At 56.3% G+C, this 22,258-nt stretch overlaps 2 protein-coding genes across 3 annotated transcripts; both read right to left on the bottom strand.

Annotated features, from left to right (window-relative positions):
* Positions 1-680: 680 nt before the first annotated feature.
* On the bottom strand, positions 681-5,911 carry HTR6 (5-hydroxytryptamine receptor 6). Its single transcript, XM_075113916.1, has 3 exons — positions 3,834-5,911; positions 2,077-2,235; positions 681-1,807 (listed from the first exon to the last, which is right to left on the bottom strand). The coding sequence occupies exons 1-3, from the start codon at positions 4,560-4,562 to the stop codon at positions 1,388-1,390; spliced, it is 1,308 nt and encodes a 435-aa protein (XP_074970017.1). The 5' UTR covers positions 4,563-5,911; the 3' UTR covers positions 681-1,387.
* A 3,049-nt stretch (positions 5,912-8,960) lies between these two features.
* NBL1 (NBL1, DAN family BMP antagonist) lies at positions 8,961-22,051 on the bottom strand. Of its 2 annotated transcripts, XM_075113924.1 has the most exons (5): positions 21,841-22,051; positions 12,498-12,576; positions 11,559-11,753; positions 11,227-11,338; positions 8,961-10,355 (listed from the first exon to the last, which is right to left on the bottom strand). In XM_075113924.1, exons 1-5 carry the CDS (start codon positions 21,866-21,868, stop codon positions 10,101-10,103), a joined length of 669 nt encoding a protein of 222 aa, XP_074970025.1. In that variant the 5' UTR covers positions 21,869-22,051; the 3' UTR covers positions 8,961-10,100. The 2 variants fall into 2 exon arrangements, with proteins under 2 accessions (XP_074970025.1, XP_074970026.1); XM_075113925.1 differs by lacking the exon at positions 12,498-12,576 and having other exon boundaries at positions 21,841-21,999.
* Positions 22,052-22,258: the final 207 nt, after the last annotated feature.

The following is a 22,258-nucleotide window of genomic DNA, read 5'->3' as shown; positions in this document are numbered from 1 at the left end:
CATTGACCGCTGGGCCGGCCGTCAGTTGCAAGGGGATTTGTAGCAAATAAATGTCAAGTTAGTCATAAAAACACTTGTTCAGCTCCGGAACATACGTGGGCAACGTGGAAAGAAAACGAAATGAGTCTTGCTTGGCGTGTGGCTGCTTCTTCCAGCATCCCATATCCTTGGGATGTTTTGTAGTCGTTTGTGTAACCACGAGCTTCAGGAGCACGATCAAATGCGACAGCGTGAGCTGGCAAGCAGGCAGCGAGGCTCGCAGGGTGCGGAGCCCAGGGAGGACTCCGCAACCAACTACCAACCCCTCTCTGCAGCCGAAAGGCACTTGAGGAAGAATTTGCTAAAAGCGTTTGTGGTTTTCTTTAAGTGCCCACTTAGCATATTACTCACTATTCTCTCTGCTGATGGCTGGGGGGGGGGGGGCACTGTCATGTAAAACACAATATTCATTTAGATTCTTAATTTGAAGGGGGGAAAAAAAAAGTATATTTTCTAACTGCATCATCTAAAAATTGACAGATTGTCATAGCAAAGGGTGATGGTCATATGCCAAAAATAGGAAGCTGTAGGATGAAATCTAAAGGGAAGCTCATTCCGTCACTTACTACTGTCAGGATACCCACAGAGCCACAAACAAGGCGAACACCCACACCCTTGCTGAATATCCAAAGAGCAGCGTTGAACATTTTGCATCAAATTTAATCCCCCGTAGTGCTGGCTGTTCATGATTAAACACGATGGTTTCACTGGGTTGCAACTCACGGCTTTCACAGGAAACCGAGACAGATACAGCCCAAATCAGGCGAGGAAATTAAACCCCAAGAAGACGTGATGTTCTGTGGCCTGAAGCAGCCCCGAACCTCTTGTCCGTGAGTCATGGGATGTGGTTTTCACCGGTCCTCGGGGTGCAGTTGGTGAGACAGAGGTGATCTGCTAAGCTGTGCGAGTGGGAGCTGAAAACCAAGCCTTGGTTTAAGTTTAGGCAGACACAGGCTGGCGGAAGGGACTGGAGTCCGAGGCTCAGACTAACGGGAGATGAAAAAGGCCACGAGAAGCAGCCCTCGGAGAAGAGTGAGGGATTGGTGACGGTGAGCGAAGGAGGGATGGAAAGAGAGAGAAACAAGGCAGATTAATTCAGCAGTAAAACGTGGCTTTGCACTGTTTAAACCTACCCACGGAAGTGCTCGGTGACGACGTCTTCTCCGGGGAGATGCACATTGCATTTGAAGAGGGCATCGAGCAGCAACGCATGGGCAGGGAGACGTCGCGTGGCAAACCAGCCCTCCGGAGAGTTTGCGCTGTGCTGGGGGATCCTCCCCAGCACGCAGAGGTCCGTAACCCCCCCGTCGGCATCTCCCCACGGCTGTAGCCCCACGGACACCCTCGCTCAGGCCACAGGGTTGCTGAGCTGCTTGTGCTGCAGCTCTGCCTCTGGGGGCTCTGTGGCGAAAAGGTTGACCAAGTGGGTGGCAGGGCCCGGGAGAGCCGGGGAGCCGTCGATGGCCGGCAGCAGGCCGTGTTCATTCCCCAGTGCCCCGGAGTCAACCGAGTCGGTCTCAGCCTGCAAAGTGAGGACGTTCTTGAGGGAGGTGGCGGCGCGAGGTCCGCTGTTGGAGTTCCTCATGGAGAGGGAGATGGCGCTGGGACGGGGCTCCCCCGAGCGCCGGCAGCAGGGCAGGTATTTGCCCATGGCCCTCTTGAAGTCTCTCATGAAGAGCGGGTAGATGATGGGGTTCATGGTGCTGTTGCAGTACCCGAGCCAGGTGAGCACGTCGAAGAAGCTGGCCGGGACGCAGCTGCAGACTGCCTGGCGGGGAGACATGGCAAGGGTTAGCGGTGTCTCCCACCTCAGCCCCGATCCAGAGCAGTTTCCCAGCCATGCCAACGTTTTCCTTTTGAAGGAACCCTCCAAAACTCTTTGGAAGGGTTTCTCCTTGCTGTTACTCCCTGGAGAAATTGCATCTTTGGTCCCAGAGGCTTTCCAGCAAGACCTGCAGACATCTGAGACCCAACCCAGCTGGATTCAACGTGAAAAGCTTTTGAAAACCCAACATAAAAACCCCCACACGTGCTTACCTGCGTCACATTGGTGACGAAGAAGGGGAGCCAAGCCACGAAGAACATGCCCAGGAGAATGCCCAGCGTCAGGCTGGCCTTCAGCGCCTTCTTGCTGTGCTTGTTGGCGAACCTCCTGCTCTCGCTGCCGGCCGTGGGCTGGCTCGGGGCGCGGGGAGCCTGCAGCAGGAGACGGGGTGGTGAGAGAGCGCTTCTCCCCGGGCTGGAGCCGCCAGCACCGGCACCAGCCTCCTGCCCAAGAAAAGTGGCGTTTGGTGCTGCAAATCCCGCAGAAACCCTGCCGTTATTTCCCTTCTCACAGGGGGCAGGAGGATGGTACGCACCGCAGTCCCTGAGCCGTAAGTCAGGAAGAGGAGGCAATAGAAACCCACAACGTTGAGAGTTGGGGTTTTTTTAACTGTAAAATAGAGGCTTTCTCATTAAAATGCTTCTTTTATAGACGAATGTAACTTAGTCAATGTTTTGGTGGGGATAAAGCATGCCCGAAAGAGGCGGCTCTAGCTGCTGATTAGAGCAGCAAACTAATGGCATTTTTAAAAGCAGGACGTCAAACATTTCAGCCTACAAACACCGTAACTAGCTCAGTCCTCTCTCCCCTCTTGTAGCCAAAGTTATTCTCTCAGCCCTCTGCCATAATTAAGTAAGGCCCCATTGCCACTCAGCTTCCCACCCAAAAAGAGAACAAAAATCTGGTTAAAAAGCTGAAATGCGAGGGTTCCCTGGCTGACGCCTTGTTTTCAGCTCACCCCAAGCCGACTCGGGGCTCGTGGGGACCTGCCGGGACACTGGTCTCTGCTGAGATGCGGTGGGCGGACGTAGGTTTTCCGCGGCAGAGCCAAGCGCCTGCGCGGGGCCGCCGGGTTGCGGCAGGTTGCGTTTGTAGAGTCCAAAAACCCGGCACCTGGGCAGGGGGGAAATTAAACGCTTTATGATATTGCCTGTTTATTCTTTGATTCTCATTTTCCTTTGGAAAGGCTGGTGCATCTTATCATGTGTGGGAGAGCTGGCCGGGTCAGGGCGTCCTGGCTCCTTTCTTCAAAGAGAGAGAACAACAAACTAAATCAAGGTATTTAAAGGCAATTAAGTTTGTTGTTTCCCTGTAGGATATGAGGTCAGTAAAGCCTAGTATGGGGAATTAAAGATGTTTGATTTAGTGGCATTTACCTTCTCCCAGAGAAATACAAACAAGCGCAGCCACATTTTGGTTATAAAACCACACCCACTGGTTGAACCAGCAGCCGAGGGCGGAGGTTCTTTGGGGTTCCCGTTATCGAGCAGGTAACAAAAAATAGAAGCTGGCTCTTCCAAATGAGGTGCTCTCCAGAATTTGGTATTTGCTGTTATTTAAAATCCGTCTCCCCCATATGTGTCACGCCCACCATGGCCAAGATTTATGAGTGGAAAGTCAGATAAGATTAAAACCCTCTGGGATGATGCCAGCCAAGAGGGGGGCAAAACGGCATTTATTTTGCGCTGCTGAGCATTTTTCCCTGTATCTTAATTTATTTCTCTGCTTCTGCTCATGCTGTTTCTGTGCTCCCGAGCAGCCAAAAAAGCACACCATCGCTGGGACACGACACGGGGCACCTCCAAGGACACCGTGGAGCAGCCGTCCTCCCATCGCGGGGGTGGATGTTACCCAAAATCTCCCTCCCTGCAGTCTGGTGGCCAAAGCCCTTTGCCGGCCCCGGCCCCGAGGCCGTCCCGACGGCAGGAACACCCCAGGCACCCCACCCGTGCCCCTGCGGCCACCTTACCTGCGGCGTGGTCTCGGCGGTGGCGGCACTGGCCATGTTGGAGGCGAGGGAAGCCACCTGCACCGCTTGCTTCCGGGCTGCCAGGAGGATGCGGCAGTAGGTGAAGGAGATGGCGGCAGACGGGAGGAAGAAAGTCAGGCAGGAGGCCACCAAGGCGTAGGGCAAACTGACCAGCAGCCGGCACTGGTCCTCGTCCCCCTGCAAGGTGACGTTTGCTGACCGGACCTCGAAGTCCAGCTCGTGCCAACCCATCTTGATGGGCAGGAAGGAGGCCAGCGCAGCCAAGGTCCAGGTGGCCAGGATGAGCCAGAGGGCTCTGCAGGAGGTCATCCGCAGCTTGTATTTGAGGGGGGAGATGATGAGCAGGTAACGGTCCAGGCTGATGACGCAGAGGTTGAGGATGGAGGCGCTGCAGCACATGACGTCGAAGGAGTACCAGAGGGAGCAGAAGTCGCCCCGCAGCACCCAGCGGCCGTAGAGCTGGTTGAGCATGGCCGGGGGCATGACCACCAGCCCCACCATGAGGTCGGACATGAAGAGGGACACCAGGAAGTAGTTGGAGGTGTTGCGGAGGGAGCGCTGGGTGACAATGAGGAGGATGAGAAGGAAGTTCCCCGCCGTGGTCAGCAGGATGATGAAGCAGAGGAAAGCGGCCACCCAGCTGCTCCCCACCAGCAGCGAGCGCTCCCCCAGCACGCTGGCATTGGGGGCCCCCACATCGCCCTCCATGAGGAGCCGGGTGGCAGGGATGGCTCTGGAGCTGGGGGGACCTTCTCCGGCTGTGACGTGCGCTAGGTGATCATTGCCGGAGCCAACTCCAGGGGGAGAAGCACCAGCTTGCTCTCTCTGCTCTGTGTCTGTCCTTTCTCCTCTCCTCCTCCTCTCCCTCTCTCCCCCCGCTCTCCCTCTTCACTGGCAACCAGGGCAGAGTGAGCTTCCCAGGAGCTGAGCAGCAGCAGCAAGGTTCCGCTCCCCGTTACTCACAGCCAGGCATTTCCTTGTCCCTGCAAATCCTCCTGCGCTGGGATGTCCCTGGACGCTGCTTCTGGATGCTGGGGATGCTCCAGACACCGGGATGCTCCAGATGCCAGGGATGCTTGAGGTGCCGGGGACGCTCTGGATGTGCTGGACCAGGAATAAACTGGACCTCAGGACGCTCAGGACGCTCTTGATGCTGGGATGCTCAGGACTCCAGAATACTTCAGATGCTGGGGATGCTCTGGATCCCAGGATGCTCCAGATGCCAGGGGTGCTCTGGACCGAGGATACCCTGGATGCTGGGAATGCTCTGGATGCCAGGACGTTGCAGATGCTGGGGATGCTCCGGATCCCTGAGGCTCAGCCAGGCTTGGCTGCCTGCAGAGCTCCGTCCCCTGGGGCAGCAGGGCCCCACCGAGTAGCTCCGTGCCTGAGCTCTGCTGCTGCTGCAGCCAGAGCCAGCAAGGCGAAGCAGAGCAGCCCTGAGGCGAGCACGGGGATGCTCCGAGCCAAACTCGCCTGTGAGGAGGAAGATGCAACACGCAGGAGCGTGGGAAGGTGCCTCTCCCCCGGCAGAGGTGCGTCCGGCGTGCAGGGGTGCGCGTGTGTGAGCGCGGGTGCGCGTGTGTGCAGGTGCCAGCCGGAGTTTTACCTGCTGCTCTGTGATGCACAGAAAAGGATGCAGAAATGCTGATTCGGAGGAGGTGGGGCTGGGGGGGGAGAGGAGGAGATGAAATGAAATGCTAATGAAAACAGGGATTTGGTCGAAACTCCACAAAGTGGCAGCCAGAGAGTTCCCTTTTCTGCCTTAAAGAGGCCGCCAGCACCACGCTCTGCCTCCCCTCCACTGGCCGCCTCTGCCAATGCCGGCGACCCCACGCTCGCCTGGCCGGTGGGCAGCGACCCATGGGCCGGCAGGCCTGCGCCTAAGCCCGGCCGGCAGCGCCGCGCGAGGCTCCGTCCTCCACGCCAGTCGGTAAAAAGCAAAATTTTGCAAAGCTGAATAAAAAGCAACAAAACCTGCACGCAATAGCCCACAGCTGCCTGCTCAAAGAGCAGCCGGAGGCATGGAAAGGACTTGCTGGCTCATTTTCCAGTGAGCTGTAGCCAGGGATGGAGGGTGTGAGTGGAAGCCAAGGGAAAAGGCTGCATCCGCGGCGGGATAGATGGTGGTCTTGCCCCTCTGCTGCGGGGTTACCCGGGCCACCTCGGTGCAGCCCCGGTCCCTGCCTTCGCAGGGGAGACCCCGGATGGAACCGCGGCAACTTGCCCTCTGGCAAGCGGGAGGTGAGGTGTCAGAGGCCGTAGCGGGTCCTGCTGGCTTCTTCAGCCCTTCTAGCTCAGAAGACGCTTCTGAATCTGTCAGGTGTCCCACGCTACCACCTGCACGCTTCAGGGCCAGTACCTCGGGGTGCTTGGCAGGGACTGATCTGGGTTTTTTAATTACCCAGATGACAAAAGGGTTTTTTTTCCTTCCAACAAATGGCTGCAAATGCTGTCCGGGGGAGACGAGGGCCGAGGGCGCCGACCCCAGCGCAAACTGTGTGTCCCTGTTGTGGCCCTGGCGCCTACCCCTGCGGTCACAGGGCCAGGCACTGCCCTTTCCTCCCCGTGCTGCTGCCAAAGCTTTTGTTAACACGCTTCCCCGGGGAGGGTGCTGCTGCAGATGTGTGACGAGCACCGGCTGTGCTCGCTGCCTGCCCCGCCAGCCCCATCCCCCTGCAGGGCTGCCCAGCCGCCCGGCCCGGAACAGAAATTTGTCTCTTCACCAAGATCTACTTTTCTGATCACCTTTTCAACAATTTTGTCATGCTTTTCCTAGTGGCTGAATGGGCAATTCGGGCCTGGGAACCACCTGTGAGCGAGGGGCAGGGGAGATGCAAAGCAGAGCTCACCGCTGCGCCTGGACGCAGCCCCCATGCAGCCCCCCAGGATCTCCGTGCCTCTCGAAAGCTGTTCACAGGGAAAGGGCTGCCGTCGCTCGTACCAGGCCAAGCTCTCCTGGGAGCTCGTGCACGGCATCTGCCCTCCCACTGCTTCCCCAGGACCCTCTCCTCGGATGCTCCCAGCCGAACCTCCCGGGCCACCTCTGCGTCGCTCCGTCCTGGCAGGCATCCCAGGGCAGCGCGCACACACGCGAGGCTCTGATCGCAGCAGGAGGTTTCTTTAGAAAAGCGCTTGTACCAGGAAACCCTCACTTCCTCGTCCCATCTGTGCTGGGAACGAGCAAGAAAACCCTCCCCAGCTGGGATAAATGGATGCAGCGGCACAGATTTATCCCAGCTGGGTCCACACTAGTGCTCGGCGAGGAAGTCATGGCACGGTGCAAAGCCTTCCTTCTCAGCCTTGCTGCGCCCTGACCTTAGGAGCATCTCAGTTTATCTCCAGAGCTTTTGCTGTAGAGGAGGAGATCGGATCAGGATTGTCCCCTCCGCACTTCGGTACGTGGGAGGTTTCGTATGCTTGGTTTGGATGTGTTTGCTGGGGAAGTGAATCTGAATCGATCATAGCAAAATGTGTTTAAAAAAAAAACTGCCTTAAAATGAGGTCCAAATCCTACCATTGCCCCTGCAAAAGCTTCTCCGCTCCGGCAGCTCTGCTGGCCTGTTTGTGCTCTCTCCCCTGTGCTGTGTTTCTGGACACATCTGCAGGAGATCATGGTTTCCACCAGCTCTGCTCTCCAGTACCGCTGGCGGGGAAAGCAAAACCAGGTTGTCAACAGCCACCCAAGTGTCAACACAGCAAAAAAAAGGGCTGGTGAGATGGAGTGAGTAAAACTGGAAGGCTGAGAGACCTCGGCGAGGACATCCAGGCAGCCCAGGGCTTAACACAGTGGCCTCTAGTAGTGCAGAGTACTCTCAGGACCTCTTTCCTTCCTTCAGCTGGGCTGGCTCCTTGGGGCAGGCTTCAGCTGGAGCCTGGCTGGCTGCCTTTGAAAGATCTGCGTTTTCATCTGCGAAGCAGCCCTCTGCTGCCTGCCTCCACTGAAGCTCAGGTTGTGTCGAAAGGAGGTGGAGACATCCTGCTCCCAACACCCCAAACTGCAGCTCCTGGAGTTTACAGGAACAGTCCCCCTGCTAAACCCAGCTCCTGTTTTCACTGCGCACCAGTAAAGGGGCCACGTGGTGGTGGTCAGCAACAGCACGCGTTTCTCCACCTTTTCCTGGCTCTCCGGTAAAGCCCCCTTCCTTGGAAAGACACTTCGCGGCCTAAAAACATTATCTTAATGCACAGGATACCTCCACCCCTGCCAGGGTCCTTCCTTTTCAGTCCATCCCCTTCGTTGTAGCAATTCCTGCCTTCACGCAAACGCTCTCCGGCTTCACCACCCGAGAGCCGCTCTTGGAACTCGCACGGAGCCCCCGGAGCCTGGGGCTCCAAGAGAGGGGCAGTGAGAGCTGGCTGCTTGCACGGCACGGCCTCCTGCCCGGCTGGGAGCAGAGGGGTCCTGCCCCAGGGTCAGGCTCAGGCAAGGGAGCGTCATCTGAGCGTTTCTGAGGGCACAGCCAGGCTGGGTGAGCCGGGCAGCAGCGGGACCGGAGGTTTGCGAGGGCACACTCTGCCCTGCCCAGGGAACGCTTGATCCAAACACCCTTGCAAAGAGCCCATGGGTTTTCAGCCAAGGCGCTTGGGTCCCCTCCTCACACACGAAGGGATCTCCATGTCCGTGTCCAAGCTCGCCTTCCTCCACTCCAGAGGCACTCCTGGAGGCCATGAACATCTGGATGCCATGAAACGCGCTGGATCAAGAGTGTCACCTAGTGGTAACAGAGCCGGTAAAGATCGTATGATCCCGCAGAGACCCCACGCACTTCCCACACAAGTGGGACCAACAGCCCTTAAACCTCCAGGCCGCCCCAACAAGGGCCCTCGAGTGCAACCACGCCTGGGCGCCAGCCGACGCGCCGGCTCCCCGTGTCCACGTGCAGCCCATATGCTGAGCATCTGGGGCCGGTTCTCCTTTTAGCGGCTCTCCCTCCTCCTCCCAAACTGAACGTTGCAGAAAGCTAAAGGGAACCATCGCTCTCCCGTGCCCTGTACCCTCCTGTGCCGTTGTCCCGCCGGGTGTCCTGGTGTAAACGGCCTCTCCCCCGTCAGCACTGAGGAGCCCTCTGCCAAAAACCAGACAGGCATCAGAGCGCTAAGAAATGGAAGTCAGAACTAATTTATTTAAGGGAAAAAAAAAACAAACCCACAACTTGTAAAAAGGAGGGGGAGGCGTCGATTACAAGCTCTGGAAGCTCTTGTCAGGACAGCGCCAAAGAAACCAGCTTTATACAACAGAGAAAGGGGTAGCAGGAGGGGCCCGGGGCCGTCCCCCCACCCCGAGCCTCCGCAGCCCTGCACGAGCAGTCTCCCGCAAAGGTACATCGGCATGCTGGCACTCGTCCCCCTTCTCCCTCCACCACCGTTAAAGTGCAGCAGGGAGAGGGGGGAGAGGGGCCGGCTCCCACCCAGAGCGCCCCAGCACGAGCCTGCTCTTGGCCTTCCCACGGGCCACAAATCGCAAAACCCCAGCGCCCACGGCATGACCCAGCTCCCTCGTCCCCAGGGAGCTGCATGGTGGCCGCGAGGACCGGCGAGGCCAGGGCTCTCAGCACCACGGCTCCCAGCACCCTCAGGCACGCAGCCCCAGAGGCACATCCTGGGGTAAAGCACTCCCCACCAGCTACCCCATACACGGGGCTTGGGGCTGCATTAAGGTCCGGCGGGTGCCAGGAGGAACAGCGCAGCCACGCCGAGCCCACGGGTCCCTCGGCAGACAGGGCAGATTGGAGGAAGAAGGGGTGCCGCTGATCCCGCACACCCCAGGAGAGATGTGCATCTCTTGTGGGACTGCAGAGAGGCTGCATCCCTTCTTCCTCCACCCCAGGTATGAGCTGTTTACAAGAGAAAAACCCAGAAGGACTCAGCAAAGGCTCCACAGCAGGTCCAGCAGCCTGCAGAGAGCCCCCGGGGAGCCCAGCTCAGCTCTCGCTCTCAGCCAAAACCCTCTCGTCCGGGTTCCTGCTCCTCTCAATATATTATTACTATTATGTGCAAGTAGTTTTGTATCAGAAAACCCCGAGCCCTCCCCTCTTGCCCTGCAGCTCCAGCCCCACGTCTGCCCCTCAGCTTGTGCCTCAAAACGTTCCTCCCGCCCCGGGGTGTCGTGGAGAGCAAAGCGTGAGGGTACCTATTAGACAGGAAAGACTCCACCACCCCCCTCCCTCCCCAAACCCGGCCCTTTCCCTCGCACACACCCCCTGCCCGCGCCGCCGGCTGCAAGGACAGTCCGCAAGGGCCAGGTCACTCGTCGCCCTCCTCCTCGTGGTGGTGGTGGCTGGAGGCAGGGGATTCTTCCACCTCCTGTTGGTGGTGGGTGTAGTGATGGGGGCTGGGACCTTCAGCGGGCATGTTCTCCTCCGCATTCAGGTAGACGTTGAACAGGGCTCCCTCGTGGCTCGGCTCCTTCCCGCAAGCCTGGCAGCTACAGTGAAGTATCTTCTCCACCAGCTTGTCAACCCTGGGGATCTCGTCGTTGCCTGGACAGTCCAGCGTCACCTGGGTAGAAGGAGGAGGATGCAGCGAGTGAGCACGCAGGCTCCACGCCTGGATGGCCAGCCTGCTGCAGGCGCTCTCACCTGCCCCGTGCCCTGCGGAGCTGAGGTATTTTAAGCCAGAACCGATGGCTCACTGCCCATACAGACAAACCTCCGCGGTCAGTCTGCAAGGCAAGAGCTCTCTGGGAATGTCTCGCAAGGTCACAAGCTGCAGAGACCCGGGGAAAACGCACCGACTCAAGCGGGGCACTGCTCCCAGGCACTGCTGGCACAGAAATACCGGTGGTAACTGCAAAGGCCACCCACAGGACACGTTGCTGAGCATCTCGGATGGTTTGGACTAAACCATCTGCCCAAACATCCGAGTTGAAAGCAAATCGGAGAGCTGAACCCAGCTCCATGGGTGCCTAGGCTTGCCTCGGAGGTAGGGCTTATGGCCACTTTATGCCAGGATCAACGGTGGCACGAAACTGTGCGGTCTGAGGGTGACTGGCAGATGGGCTGTGGGAAGCACTTCTGGCCAGCGAAGGCAAAAACTCCCAAGTGGGAGGAGGTGACAAAGGGAGCGGTGAAGAGAACAGGCAGGTGGGATGAGCACAGGGATGAATAATGCAGGGACTGATGGGGGATGCTTCTGCAAACAGTGATAAACGCATCGTTCATCACAGCAATCACGTTGCTTCCAGCAGCCCCTTCCACCCAGGCATCTCCAGACAGGGTACGGTCACCTGAGAGACACCCCGAAAGGGAACCACGAGTGGGGAAACCCCAGGGAAGGAGAACGACTTGCCCTGATGTGGTGGCAGAGCAGAGCTGGGAGCCCCTGCGCGAGGCCCCGCAGAAAGAACCGTGGAGCAGGCAGGGATACTCACGATTTCCCACATGGACTGGGCTGGCATGCAGGAGTCGCAGTGAACCAGGGACTCTGTGGACTGCGGGAAGGTGTTGGGGACGCTGTAGCTGAAACACTGTCCCAGACAGGCCCTGCAAAGACAACAGGCGGGATGAGGCCTCCGGGGAGGTGCCTGCTTCCCAGCAAAGGCAGGAGATCTGACCTTCCACTGAGGCAGAGGGAAGGGAGCCAGGCAGAGGCAGGACATTGTGCCTGGCTTCTTGTGCGAGTGACAGTGCCCAAAGCCACTCCGGTGCCACCTGCAAATGGAAATCAGCTGCATCCAGCTCGGCACCGAGGGCGGATCCGTACCTGTTCTGGATGGACTTGGACTCGCAGCCGCTGTGCCCCACGATCTGGGTGATGTTCTTCGCCTCGCACCAAGCACTCTTGTCCGGGAAGAGGGCAAGCTTGTTTATGGGTGGCGGTGCAGCCAGGAGCAGCGCTGGGAAGAGGGCACCGACCACGAACCGTAACATCATGGCCAGCTCTGCCAAAATCCTACAACTGGAGACAGAGAGGAAAGCGTTAGCAGGAAAGAAAACAGACAAGTCGGCCCATTTCTCCAACCCCACGGCAGCTCTTGGCTGCGACAAGCGCAGGTATGTCCTCCCAGTGCGTTGGTACTGACATCTCCCTCCGTGGCCAGGGAGGCTCCCCAAAACACCGCATGGGGAGTGGGACGTGCTGAACCGCTGCTTCCTGGTGCAAAACCAGCTGGGGGGCAGGCAGACACCTGCATTACTTCTCCTGAGCTGTGTGCCAGGAGCAACAGCAGGCTTTTCATCATTTCCCACCCAGAGCTGGGCTGGGAGAAGTTTGCAAAACAAAAGTATTGGGGTTTTGTTTCAGAACGGGTTGGAGAAGTCACGGACGGCACAAGTGGTTTTGGTTGAGGAAGGAACAGACTTCCCCACTTCCTTTGCTCCCACCTTAAAAGCCAAAGCTGGCCTTGCTGCAAGCCTTCCTAGGGAAAAGGGACCGCTTTCTCGGGAACGAAAACCACTCTCCTCCTAGGAGTGCGCAGCAGGTGTCGCTGCAAGGCAGCAGCAAGCAGGGAGCCGAGGAAACCTCAATTCAGAGGCAAGAAACCCACAGAAATGACCGATACGGCATTTATTTTTATAGAGCCGCTCCAATTCAGCAAACGGTTACTCTGAGGTCGGGAACTCAGTCTGCAGGCAAGGGGGGTCCTTTTAACACCAAGCACAAGCCTCGCTCGCGAAGGTGGTCGGCAAGAAGGTTACTTACCACCCCCAGAGAAATCCCACGCAGGGTTTCCTTGTGCTGGACTCTTGAGCCAAGGTGCCTGCATTAACACTCCCAATCACTGGGGAAAGGCAGATGGAAAAAGATCACAGAAGGAGGGAAATTTTTTCCTTTGTGGTGTTTGGATGGAATCATAGCGAAAGGCAGACATTTACACTTTCTAAAATATTTGTTAGAACCATGTTATTTGTTATTTCCTTCTATTTATTTATCCAGACGAAGATCCAAAGCCCACACTGGAAAGACTCCTGTTGATTCCCATGGCTCCTGGGCCTGGCCCTCTCATGCTTGCCGGGGAAGGAGAGGAAAAATGTTTATCAGACGCCGGTGTCAGAGGCAGCTCTGCGCTGGGGACCCCCAGCTGGGCGTTCCCCGGGCTGCTCAGTCTATCTGCACAGGCTCCACCGACACATCCTCGGCTGGAGGACCACCATGCTTATCTAAGTGAGGAGGCCTACGAAGCGCCTCTCACAGCGCCAGCTCGGATATCCGCAGGGCGTTAGGGGGCAGAGGGTTTTGCCCTGTTGCGCCTCCACTGAGCCCGACCTCCTGGATCTGAATCAAGAGACACGGTTCCCCATCCTCCATCCCAAGGCAGCCAGAAAAGGACATCCCCATTCCCTGGCCTCACAATCTCTGGAGGAACCAGGTGGGGTCTCTGCTAAATTTTCTTATTTCCTGGTGATACAGGAACCATAATGGTGTAACGCAGCAACACCTTTATAGCTCTGGCTTCCCAAACCTCCCAGCACTGGTTCCCGTGAGTCCTACGGGCCCCAGTGAGAACACCCGCACAAAGCAGGGGCTGTAGGTCTTGCTTTGAGACAAGCAGAGGGTTTTTAGCCCCTGAACGTGCACTGCCATCAATGAGAGCGGTGTGGTTAAATACATTTGTCCTGACAACAACTCTTAGGGCTTACTTCTGCTCCCTGAATTTTTCTTCCATTTCAGTGGGGAAATTCTGCCATTTCTGCTGAGAAGGACGCGGCTAAGCTGCACACACACACACACACACATGCTTGGTTTGCTTGGTTTTCTGAAACGAGCATCACTCATTCCTCAAATGCCAGCAGCTCCGTGCTGAGGAATCCCACTCCCAAAGGCAAGTCCGAGATCAGAGCTGGGATGTGACCCAAACAGCAATCACAACCCCCAGGGAACAGCCGAAATTCCTCTGGAGTCAGCACAGAAGTTCACTTCCACATGCCCGATTACAGAGCAATTTCCTTCTTTCCAAAGGAAGGTGGTGGCTGGTTTTTCTCCAGGTTTCTATGCATCTCTACCCAGCGGCAGAGAGGCAAACACTTCTGTCTGCGCTGACAGCCCTGCTTCCCTGGGACCTTTTTTTTTCCTGGAGGGAGGTGCTCAATAGAGAGGTGTTTCTGCAGCGCTGGTCAGAGCAGACCCGTTGCCAGAGGCATGAAGGATCATCTCCGAGCATCTGGGCTCCTGTCTCACTCTGATACCGAGAGGAAGATGAGTGAGGTTGTGCTCTGCTAAAGCACAGGACCTGGCCTGGATTCAAGAAAGCACTTAAACATATGCTTAAGCCCTCTCCTTTCCTGAGCAGGCCTGTCTCGTAACCAGGGCCCCTAGCAGCGCGGCCGCTGGTCCGCCTTGCAGAGGAGCAGCGGTGAGCAGGGGAACCCGGTTCCTCTCCAGAGCTGGAGCAGTTGCAGCATTACCCCGTTCTTTGGGGCACTGTGGGGGCCGAGCACTGCTACCCCCACTGATTCTGAGCCTTGAACAAGCCACATCCACGTAGTGTTTTCCTGCTCCCAAGAAAGCCCTGGAACCCGCAGGGCCACATTTCTAGTAAGTAACAAGGTTTATGCCAGCGCCTAGGAAAACATCTGATGCAGCTGAGTTTGGGAGGGAGCTGGGGCTGGAAACAGCCTGCTCGCAACCGCGGCATGTTCGCTGGCATAGTTCAAACCAGTCATGCGAACAGAGCTGCCACTAAAACCATTCATCTGACAGCAGCCACAGGGTCGGAGACAAAAGCACCGTGTTCCTTCTCCCCCCCGGCTGGGAAGGGGAGGGAAAAAGGAAGACAAGGCACCCGAGCAGGTTTGCAAACTCCCGATTAAATAAAGGCATTGAGCACATTCCTCCGTGACAAGCTAAATTACACGTTGCAGCCCCTAAAGGAACAAGTGTGTGCTCCCCGGCGCTGACCCCGGCCCTGGCCTGCCGGCGGGGGCAAGCACTTCCCCGCGCACAGGGGCTTCTTTCTCTTCTCCGCACCGGGGCACTCTTTTTTTTTTTCCCTGCTAGTCAAAGCTTTTCAAGCAGAAAGTTCAGCTCAGTTCCGGCAGACCCGTCAGCCCGTGAGGGTCTTCCCCCTCTCCCCCTGCAGGGAACTGCATGGCAGCTTCCTCCGCCATCCCTCCAGCACACATTTGAGAAATCAAATGACTCAGCCCTTGAGCCTGGCACATCCCGGACTCCGGAGACAAACAACTTCTCAGCGCACGCACAGCTGCAGCCTTGTGGTGAGCGGCCCCGGAGCCCTCTTCCAGCCTGTCCCCATGCCCGAGGAGCTGAGGGGCAAAATGTCCAAGGCTGATGGATCTCAGCTGCACCAGCTCAGCATCCCTTCGGGGCCCGGAGAGCCTGGCAGGAGTCCTGCCGATGGCTGAGCCTCCCATGAGCCCAGTTTTGAGATCTGGTGGTAGCAGGCTCAGATGTTTCGTGTCACCTAGAAGAGCTCCTTCCTTCCATCCCAGCAGCCCCGGGGACTCGCAGGAGTCCCAAAGCGGGACAGTCCCCGCCAACACCTGGAACCAGCTGGGAAAATCTACATCATTACATCGGCTGGAGGACAATAACGGGAATTACCTCGGAGGCCACGTTCCCACCATCCAGCCCACAGCTGTTCCCTGCCTTTTGGAAACCAAACACTTCTGGAGGAAAATAAAAAAGATCTAATCAGTTTTACCCTCTTTTTCCAGCGGGAAGTTTATGCCATAATACAAGACAAGCCTGCAGGTGGACATGGGGAACATTTCATACGTAGTTTAATATATTTATAGGTATTTTTCTTTTCCAGGATCTTGCAATTTTGCCAAACACATAAAAACACAGACACAGGTATATTGTGCTCATGGCCACACACGCAGCATCCCAGGTTCTGAGAGACAAGAAGCCCCTAAGCTTTACAAACATTGCTTAGCCAAGGCTCAAAGCCTGTGAATCCAGCGCAGAAATAGTGTCAGCTCCACACTGTAGCTAAGTCAAATGGGGTATGAAGCTGGGCAAGGGCCTTACCTCAAGGCCTAACTCAGTGATCCAAGTCCTTACGTGAGACGCACGAGACCTCAGTGAGATGGACAAGACGAAGGTTTCAGCTCCTGGTCTGGGTCAGAGCTGGGACCTCCACCTTCCTCTCCTGCCTCCCTGGACACACGCTGTCCTGCCCGACGGAGCCGCCTTCCCACCCAGCCTGGCTCTCAGGCTACACCACGCCAGGCTGCCAGGAGCAATCCCAAGTTGGTGTCAGACGCGGACCACAGCAGTACCAGGTCCTGCCTTTGTGTTCAACTAGTTATTTGTGCCGTTTTGCGGAGAAAAGCTGCTGCACGGCGGTGCCAGGAGAAAAGGGGGCCCCAAAGACATGGTGCTGAGCACTCTGCTCCGTGCCTCAGTTTCCCTGCTTGTAAGACCAGAGACAGGGGAGCGGCCGTATGGCGAGCGAGCTGGCGGGTGCAGAGAGAGCGGGAAAGCACAGGGAGGTATTTGGAGCGCCAGACTTCCTTCGAGGGAAGAGGCTGCCCAGGGCGGGAGGGGAGGGATGGCTGCCAACAGCCCGTGCCCCACGCGATGCGGCGCTGTGGGGCAGGCGGGAGTCAGGCTGGGGCATCGCCGGGCGGTGGGGGAGTCGTGCAAGGACACGGTGCTGTAGGGCAAGCGGGGCCGCTGCCTGCGGAAGAGAAAGCTCTCCTGTGCGTGGGGGTGGCCAGGAGCCATCTCTCTTGCAGGTAGCTGTAAACACTAAGAGGCAACTGATTATTTAGGCACCTAAAAGGAGGCAAAGCCACGGTAGGCGTCTGATCTTTCTTTGGAAAGAAACGTGTACCTGTCCCAGAAAGATCCAGGGCCTGGGGCTCCTCAGACACAGGATTTTGTCTGTACAGTGACTTCTGAATACTACAGGGAACTGCCTCTTAGGAATATCACCTCAAATAATATTTGCTTACATGGAACAAGAAATATTATAAGCCAGCAGTATTAGCAGGCAAAGTTTAAATCTAAACTCTGAAAACCTGAAAAGTCACTGTGTTCTTAAAAAAAAACAAAAACCAACTGATTTTATTCAGTACTTGTCCTCATTCCATACTTCCCCCTTTTTTGAAATTTGCATTCATCTAAAACTTCACATTTTTCAATTTGGTTGCAAAAAATACAAAGCACACCATTCTTTCGGGGACTCTGCTGTTGCGCCTGCAGTAGCCCACATTAACCGGGTCGATGTCACGACAATATCGCCAGGCGAGAGGGAGGAGAACTATGTGCTGAACACGTCTAGAGGTAATTCTTCAGGACAGCAAGACAGAGGAGTGCTCAGCTGAACACAGAAGTCTCTTCTGAGCTGAGAGTTTCAGTCTTGCTTCGCTGAGCTGCAAAATCTGGGAAGAAATTGCAAAAAAATAAAAAGGGAACTACCACAGGAAGACGTTTGATATTTAACACGCATGAGAATCAATCCTAAAATCTTTTTGATAATGGAGCAAAAGCTGGGTCATTTCTCACCGTGGATCTGGCCGCCTCTGCTCCTTTCAAAAGCAGGAGATGCTAGAGCTTCCCTTTCCGTAACATATTAATTTCCACTCAAGCATGGTTGGGTGATTCACAGAAATAAAGCAGAAAGAGAGAAAAGCAGTGCAGCCTTTTTAAAGCCCTCTCCCCTCCCCACTCTGGCCAGAATTTCAAAAGACTTTGGTACATTGGGATTTTAAATCTGGCTCCTCAACCATGCACTGAGCACTTGAGAAACTCGTTTTTTGCAGCTGGAAAAAAAATCCAAGCTCCTTTACCTACAAAAGTCATTGGAAAGCTACCTATGGGCTTAGAGAGGCTTAGAATGGGGTCCTAAAGGAGCTCTGCTGGAAAAGGGACACACTAATGGCCTGTGGAGGAGGCAAGAGTAATATAAACAGTTTCTGGTACTTTATTTCAATTGCTCAATTTCTTCAGCATTAAGAACAATCCACAGCCAGGAAAATGCATCATCCTAAAGCACAGGAATATATCCTGGCCCCATGCTACCCTCCACTCCCTCTCTTCTTCAAGCACCTGCTCAAAATGTGGGGCTCTGCAGCCCCTAAGAGCAGCAGGGCAAACGGGATGGGAGCAAGGATCAGCTGTTTTGGGCACCTGGAAATCAAGCCTGGCACCAGCCTCCAGCAGCCGGCAGTTTTGGGGAGCAGTGGGAGCGGGGTGCCTCGGCGATTTGGGGAAAGGGAGGGTGAACGGGCTCTGCTTGAGACCCTGCGCAAGGAAGGACGAGCCTGCAACATGCTTTGGCTAGAACAGTCCCCAGCGGTAGGTCGTATCCGAGTGCACTGCGGATAATACGAGAAATAGGCACTTTCAAACACAGCTGTTAGCAGCGTTTCAGCCAGAGGCCTTGCTCGCATGTCTGGACCTGAGCGAGGCGAGGCTCCCTCCCGCGTTTCCCCTGGAGCTGGTGTTTCCCACACAGCCGTCCCACGCGCTCGCTGCCGCAGAGCCGGCACAGCCACCCGGCACGGGCAGCACTGTCAGCCTGGCGGAGGGTATCGGCTGGAGCTTTGGCCACGCAGGATGACCGCAGGTGCCCAAATGTGGCCCGTGAATCCAAACCCCTTTGAAAATCCCACGCAGTAACAGCGCCTGCCGCCCTCCAGCCGGGCTGCTCTCCCTAAAGCTGTCCCTGATCCCTGCAAGCAGCAGTTTCCCACCCAGCGTGGAAAGGGGTTGGCTTTTCCTCCACCACAGTGTCACTAACCGAGGGCCTGACCACTATCGCTCGCCGACGGCGTCTCCCCAAAGCACCTGGCTCGCTCTGCAGTGCACAGTCACGCCGGTTCCCCTTGCAACCGAAGCTACAGCCTCTCCCCTCCTTTTTCGGTGAACAGCTTTTACGGGGACGGCGGTAAAATCCGCACCGCCTCCGGGAAGGGTCCCAAGAGTCGTTCACTTTTACCCGTGTTTGATTTGCACGCAGGCACCAGCGATTTCCCCGGGGAGCGCTTCTCCCAGCAGGCCCAGTTCTGCTTTCACTTAGAGTGAGGTAAACTGGGACCAGCTCCCCCGAATGACTCCACTGGTGCAAATGAGATCAGAATCTGGCACCGCTCATCTTACTCAAAACAAGCATAACTGGAACCAGATAAAACCAGTTCTAGTACATAGTGGCCACCAGGATTATTATTTTTTTAATTTAGCACACACGCCGCATAAGGCCATCCTGCAGTCGGAGATGGGAGTTGTCGCAAGCGCCGACCACGCTGGCTTTCGGCTTGCTCATTCATTATTGGTCATTCATTACCAAACTTGCATTAAAAAAAAAACATCGAGCCCTGTCCTACGCAGCGGGGTTGCGCTTGCAGGATCAGGTTCCCAGCTGCTGGAGCAAGAGGTGGAAAGAGGGAAGGAGAAAGGGGCTTGTGGCTGAAGCTGTGGATCTTTCAGCGATGGTTCAGGACCCTTCCTGCTGTTTCCCTCTCCCTTTACACCCGTTTGGGCCATATCCTGGCCACAACAGCAGAAACCCAGTTGACTCGAGCGCTGTTTCACCCTCTTTTTTAATCTCCACTTTACGCCGCACCAGCCCTCTCAGTTTTCACAACACAAAACCCAACGTCTGTGTTATTCACCCATGGCACTGACTGCAATATCTCCAAAACCGGAGGATAAAAACACGTGGCACTGCGGGGCCAGAGGCTTTCGGGGGTAACGTAACAGCCCAGTTGGGATTTTCAATTGCTACCAGACGTGCCGAGGGCTGACCTCGCAGTTGACATTTAGACAGTCTCTCTTAAAACTGCAGGATTGGGCCCGGTAACCACTGCGAAATCAAACTGTGAAACAAATGCCAGTCCCTTCCCCTCTCTGGACAAGCCATCCGAGAGCTCAGAGAAGCTACCAGACCTACCGGAGGAGGAGGAGGCTTAAGCCACATCAGAGAGAGTGACCAAAGCGAGGGCCCAATCCTGACACCATTTCCAAAGCTCAACTCCAAAGGACTGAAGTCTTGGCTGGAATGGGGGTAGTGGCCCAGCCCAGCTCCACAACTGGTAGAAAGGAGCGTTGGGTTGCTCCATTCCCACCATTGGAGCTAATTTACACCCAGGAAAGCCCCAGCCCCCACTGCCCCCCATCACTCCCTCCCTAAACAGCACTGTGCGAGAAACAAAGATCTGGGAAACAGCAAGCGCAGCTCCTGCCGGAGCTAGCGGGCGGCGCAGAGGGCAGACCACCCCTCATTCCCACTCCAGTCCTCCCCCAAAAGGATGATTTTATCAGCTGCTCAGATTTTAAGAGCCTGATCTGAGCAACTCAGAAGTTTCTCTGCCCTAAGCCATGCTGGACCCGCCGGCACTCCGGTCCTTGCTTTATTGCGGGGGATCTCCGAGCCTGGGTGACTACGGAGGAGGTTTTTTTTTTTTCCACCAGACTTCGAAAAAAAAGAAAAAGAGCAGAGCAAGGCCCTCGGACGGAGCAAGTCCCCGGCTCTGCCGGCCCTGCAGCGACGATACGGGAGCCAGCAGAGGTATTGCTAACACTTTACTGGGAACAGCGCAGAGCCTGGGGAGGAATAACTGCCGAGGAGTTTACTCTGCTTCTCGGGCAGGTTTCCCACGACCGTACCAGCTTTGCACGACCCGGGCAATGCCAACACCCGCCGCGAGCAAAGTTACTCCAATACGGGCAGGTCTTCACGGCCACTTGAAAAAGCACTTTGGCTTGGGGCCCGATCCTGCACTTCCTGAGCACCCTCCAGCTTGACCATTTTCCTCACTCCGGAAAGAGGACCGGGCGCTCAGGAAGCCTTTGCTCGTTTGCCCTCTTTGCAAGACCGCAACCACCCCAAGCTGGAATTCAGCACAGGGAGGTCAAGCCAAGAGCCCGGATTCTTCTCAGGGCTGTTTGCAAACACTTGGGATTTTTACACTGAAGGCAAATTCCATTTCCCATCCTGCGGTTTGCAAATTTGAGGCGAGCTGCCTTTTTCGAGATGGGAGACTGCCTTTGAAAAGCAAAAGTGCCCGTTGTATACAGCTGATTTTTGGCTGGTTGGACATTGCAAAGAGGGTATTCTTAGGCTAAAAATACAAGGGAAAAATCTGGGCCTCGCCATACCGCAAGGATCTTTCCCCACTCATTTCACTAGGGCGCAGATTTTTCCCCAAAACCCCCCGCATGGCAAAGCTGTGGTGCCCCGACTCCACAAACACTTCAAATGGGCTGAATTTTTAATTCAACGGGGTTAATCTTATATGTAAAAGTTAGATTGCGGAGCAGAGCATAAGTTTCTTGTAAGAGTGCCCTCGTAAGAGAAGCGTTAGTAGGCAATAAGGGATTGTCCGGATCAACTTTAATACAGCCTGAAAATGAGCTAAAACGTGCCCTCTCCCCAGAACATCTCTCAGAGGAAAAAAGGAACCCCCACTGCGCATAAAGGCAGAGATTATTGGATATAACAAATAAGAATTGCCGCAAATACTTAGACAAACTGAAATACTATGTTACGACTCAAGAAACAGGTAGAGCTCTATCGGATAAAAGCCTTTGTGATATTCCAGCAAGCACAAAAACTATTTGCAGGATACACGGATATAAGTTCATCCCCAGAGCAAACTTTTCAAGTAACAAAAGTTTACTGCCTCTCCATCGGGAAAATTTCCGTCCTTTCTGACAGCCGGACGACTACACGTCCTCTGGCGCGGCGGTTAATGGACAGGCTCAACGTTCCCGTCCTTTCCTCTGCACTTTTGTTCGGAACCCGAAATAGATGGGAAGGACTCTGTACCGCAGATGTGCAACCGACAGAGCGCGGCTCCCCATATCCTATTCTTTTATTTTATTTGAGCTAAAGCGGCGGTGGAAATAGTTTAACGATTGCACAGCAGATCCCCCGAAGTCCGCCTCATCTGCAACTGATTTCTGCCCGTGGCAATATTCTCATCCTCCCGGCCATCAATCACCCGGGGGGAGAATGGAAGGGAGAGGAAAAGAGGTGGAAAATCTGGTGCTGATCAGCGGCGGAGAAAAAGAAGCAGGTCCGCTCGGCTTTGGGGCGGAGGGGACACACATACACACAAAGCCGAGGGGTACTCACCACCCAGGCGACGGCGGGCACATCCCATGGGGTCCGGGGCCGCGGGCGGGCGGCTACAGCCCCGCGGTGCCGGTGCCGGTGCCCGGCGGCTGCCGCATCCTCGGCGCGGCGGCCCCGGGAGGCGCGGGCGGGAGCCGGGACCGGGACCGGGACCGGGAGCCTCCCTCCCTCCCTGCCTCCCTCCCTGCCTCCCTCCCCCCGGTGCCGGGCTCCGGGCGGTGCCGCCGGCCCCGCCGCTCCCGATTGCACAATCGGGACGGGGGGGGAAGCGAGAGGAGGGGAGAGGCGGAGGGAGGGAAGGAGGGAGGGAGGAGGCACGGAGGAGGCAGGGAGGGGAGCGCCGGCTGCAGCGCCTGCCCGCCCCGCCGGGGCGCCGGCTCAGCCCCGGGCCGGGGGATGCGGACCCCAGTCCTGCCCC

This window comes from Phalacrocorax aristotelis, chromosome 19 (assembly GCF_949628215.1).
Source record: "Phalacrocorax aristotelis chromosome 19, bGulAri2.1, whole genome shotgun sequence".
In the NCBI taxonomy this organism is placed as follows: domain Eukaryota; kingdom Metazoa; phylum Chordata; class Aves; order Suliformes; family Phalacrocoracidae; genus Phalacrocorax; species Phalacrocorax aristotelis.
Note: the sequence above shows the minus strand (reverse complement) of the source record. Positions and strands in the feature narration are given on the sequence as shown.

What these genes read in the sequence shown, in the direction of transcription:
- NBL1 (XM_075113924.1), bottom strand. Translation starts at nt 21,868, where the DNA reads ATGGGATGTGCCCGCCGTCGCCTGGGTG. An exon ending in GTGGGATTTCTCTGGGGGTG is followed by an intron (nt 11,754 to 12,497) that starts GTAAGTAACCTT and finishes CTCTGTCTCCAG; the next exon opens with TTGTAGGATTTTGGCAGAGC. An exon ending in CCCAGTCCATGTGGGAAATC is followed by an intron (nt 10,356 to 11,226) that starts GTGAGTATCCCT and finishes CCTTCTACCCAG; the next exon opens with GTGACGCTGGACTGTCCAGG.
- HTR6 (XM_075113916.1), bottom strand. Translation starts at nt 4,562, where the DNA reads ATGGAGGGCGATGTGGGGGCCCCCAATGCCAGCGTGCTGGGGGAGCGC. An exon ending in CCGCCGAGACCACGCCGCAG is followed by an intron (nt 2,236 to 3,833) that starts GTAAGGTGGCCG and finishes CTCCTGCTGCAG; the next exon opens with GCTCCCCGCGCCCCGAGCCA. An exon ending in TCGTCACCAATGTGACGCAG is followed by an intron (nt 1,808 to 2,076) that starts GTAAGCACGTGT and finishes TCTCCCCGCCAG; the next exon opens with GCAGTCTGCAGCTGCGTCCC.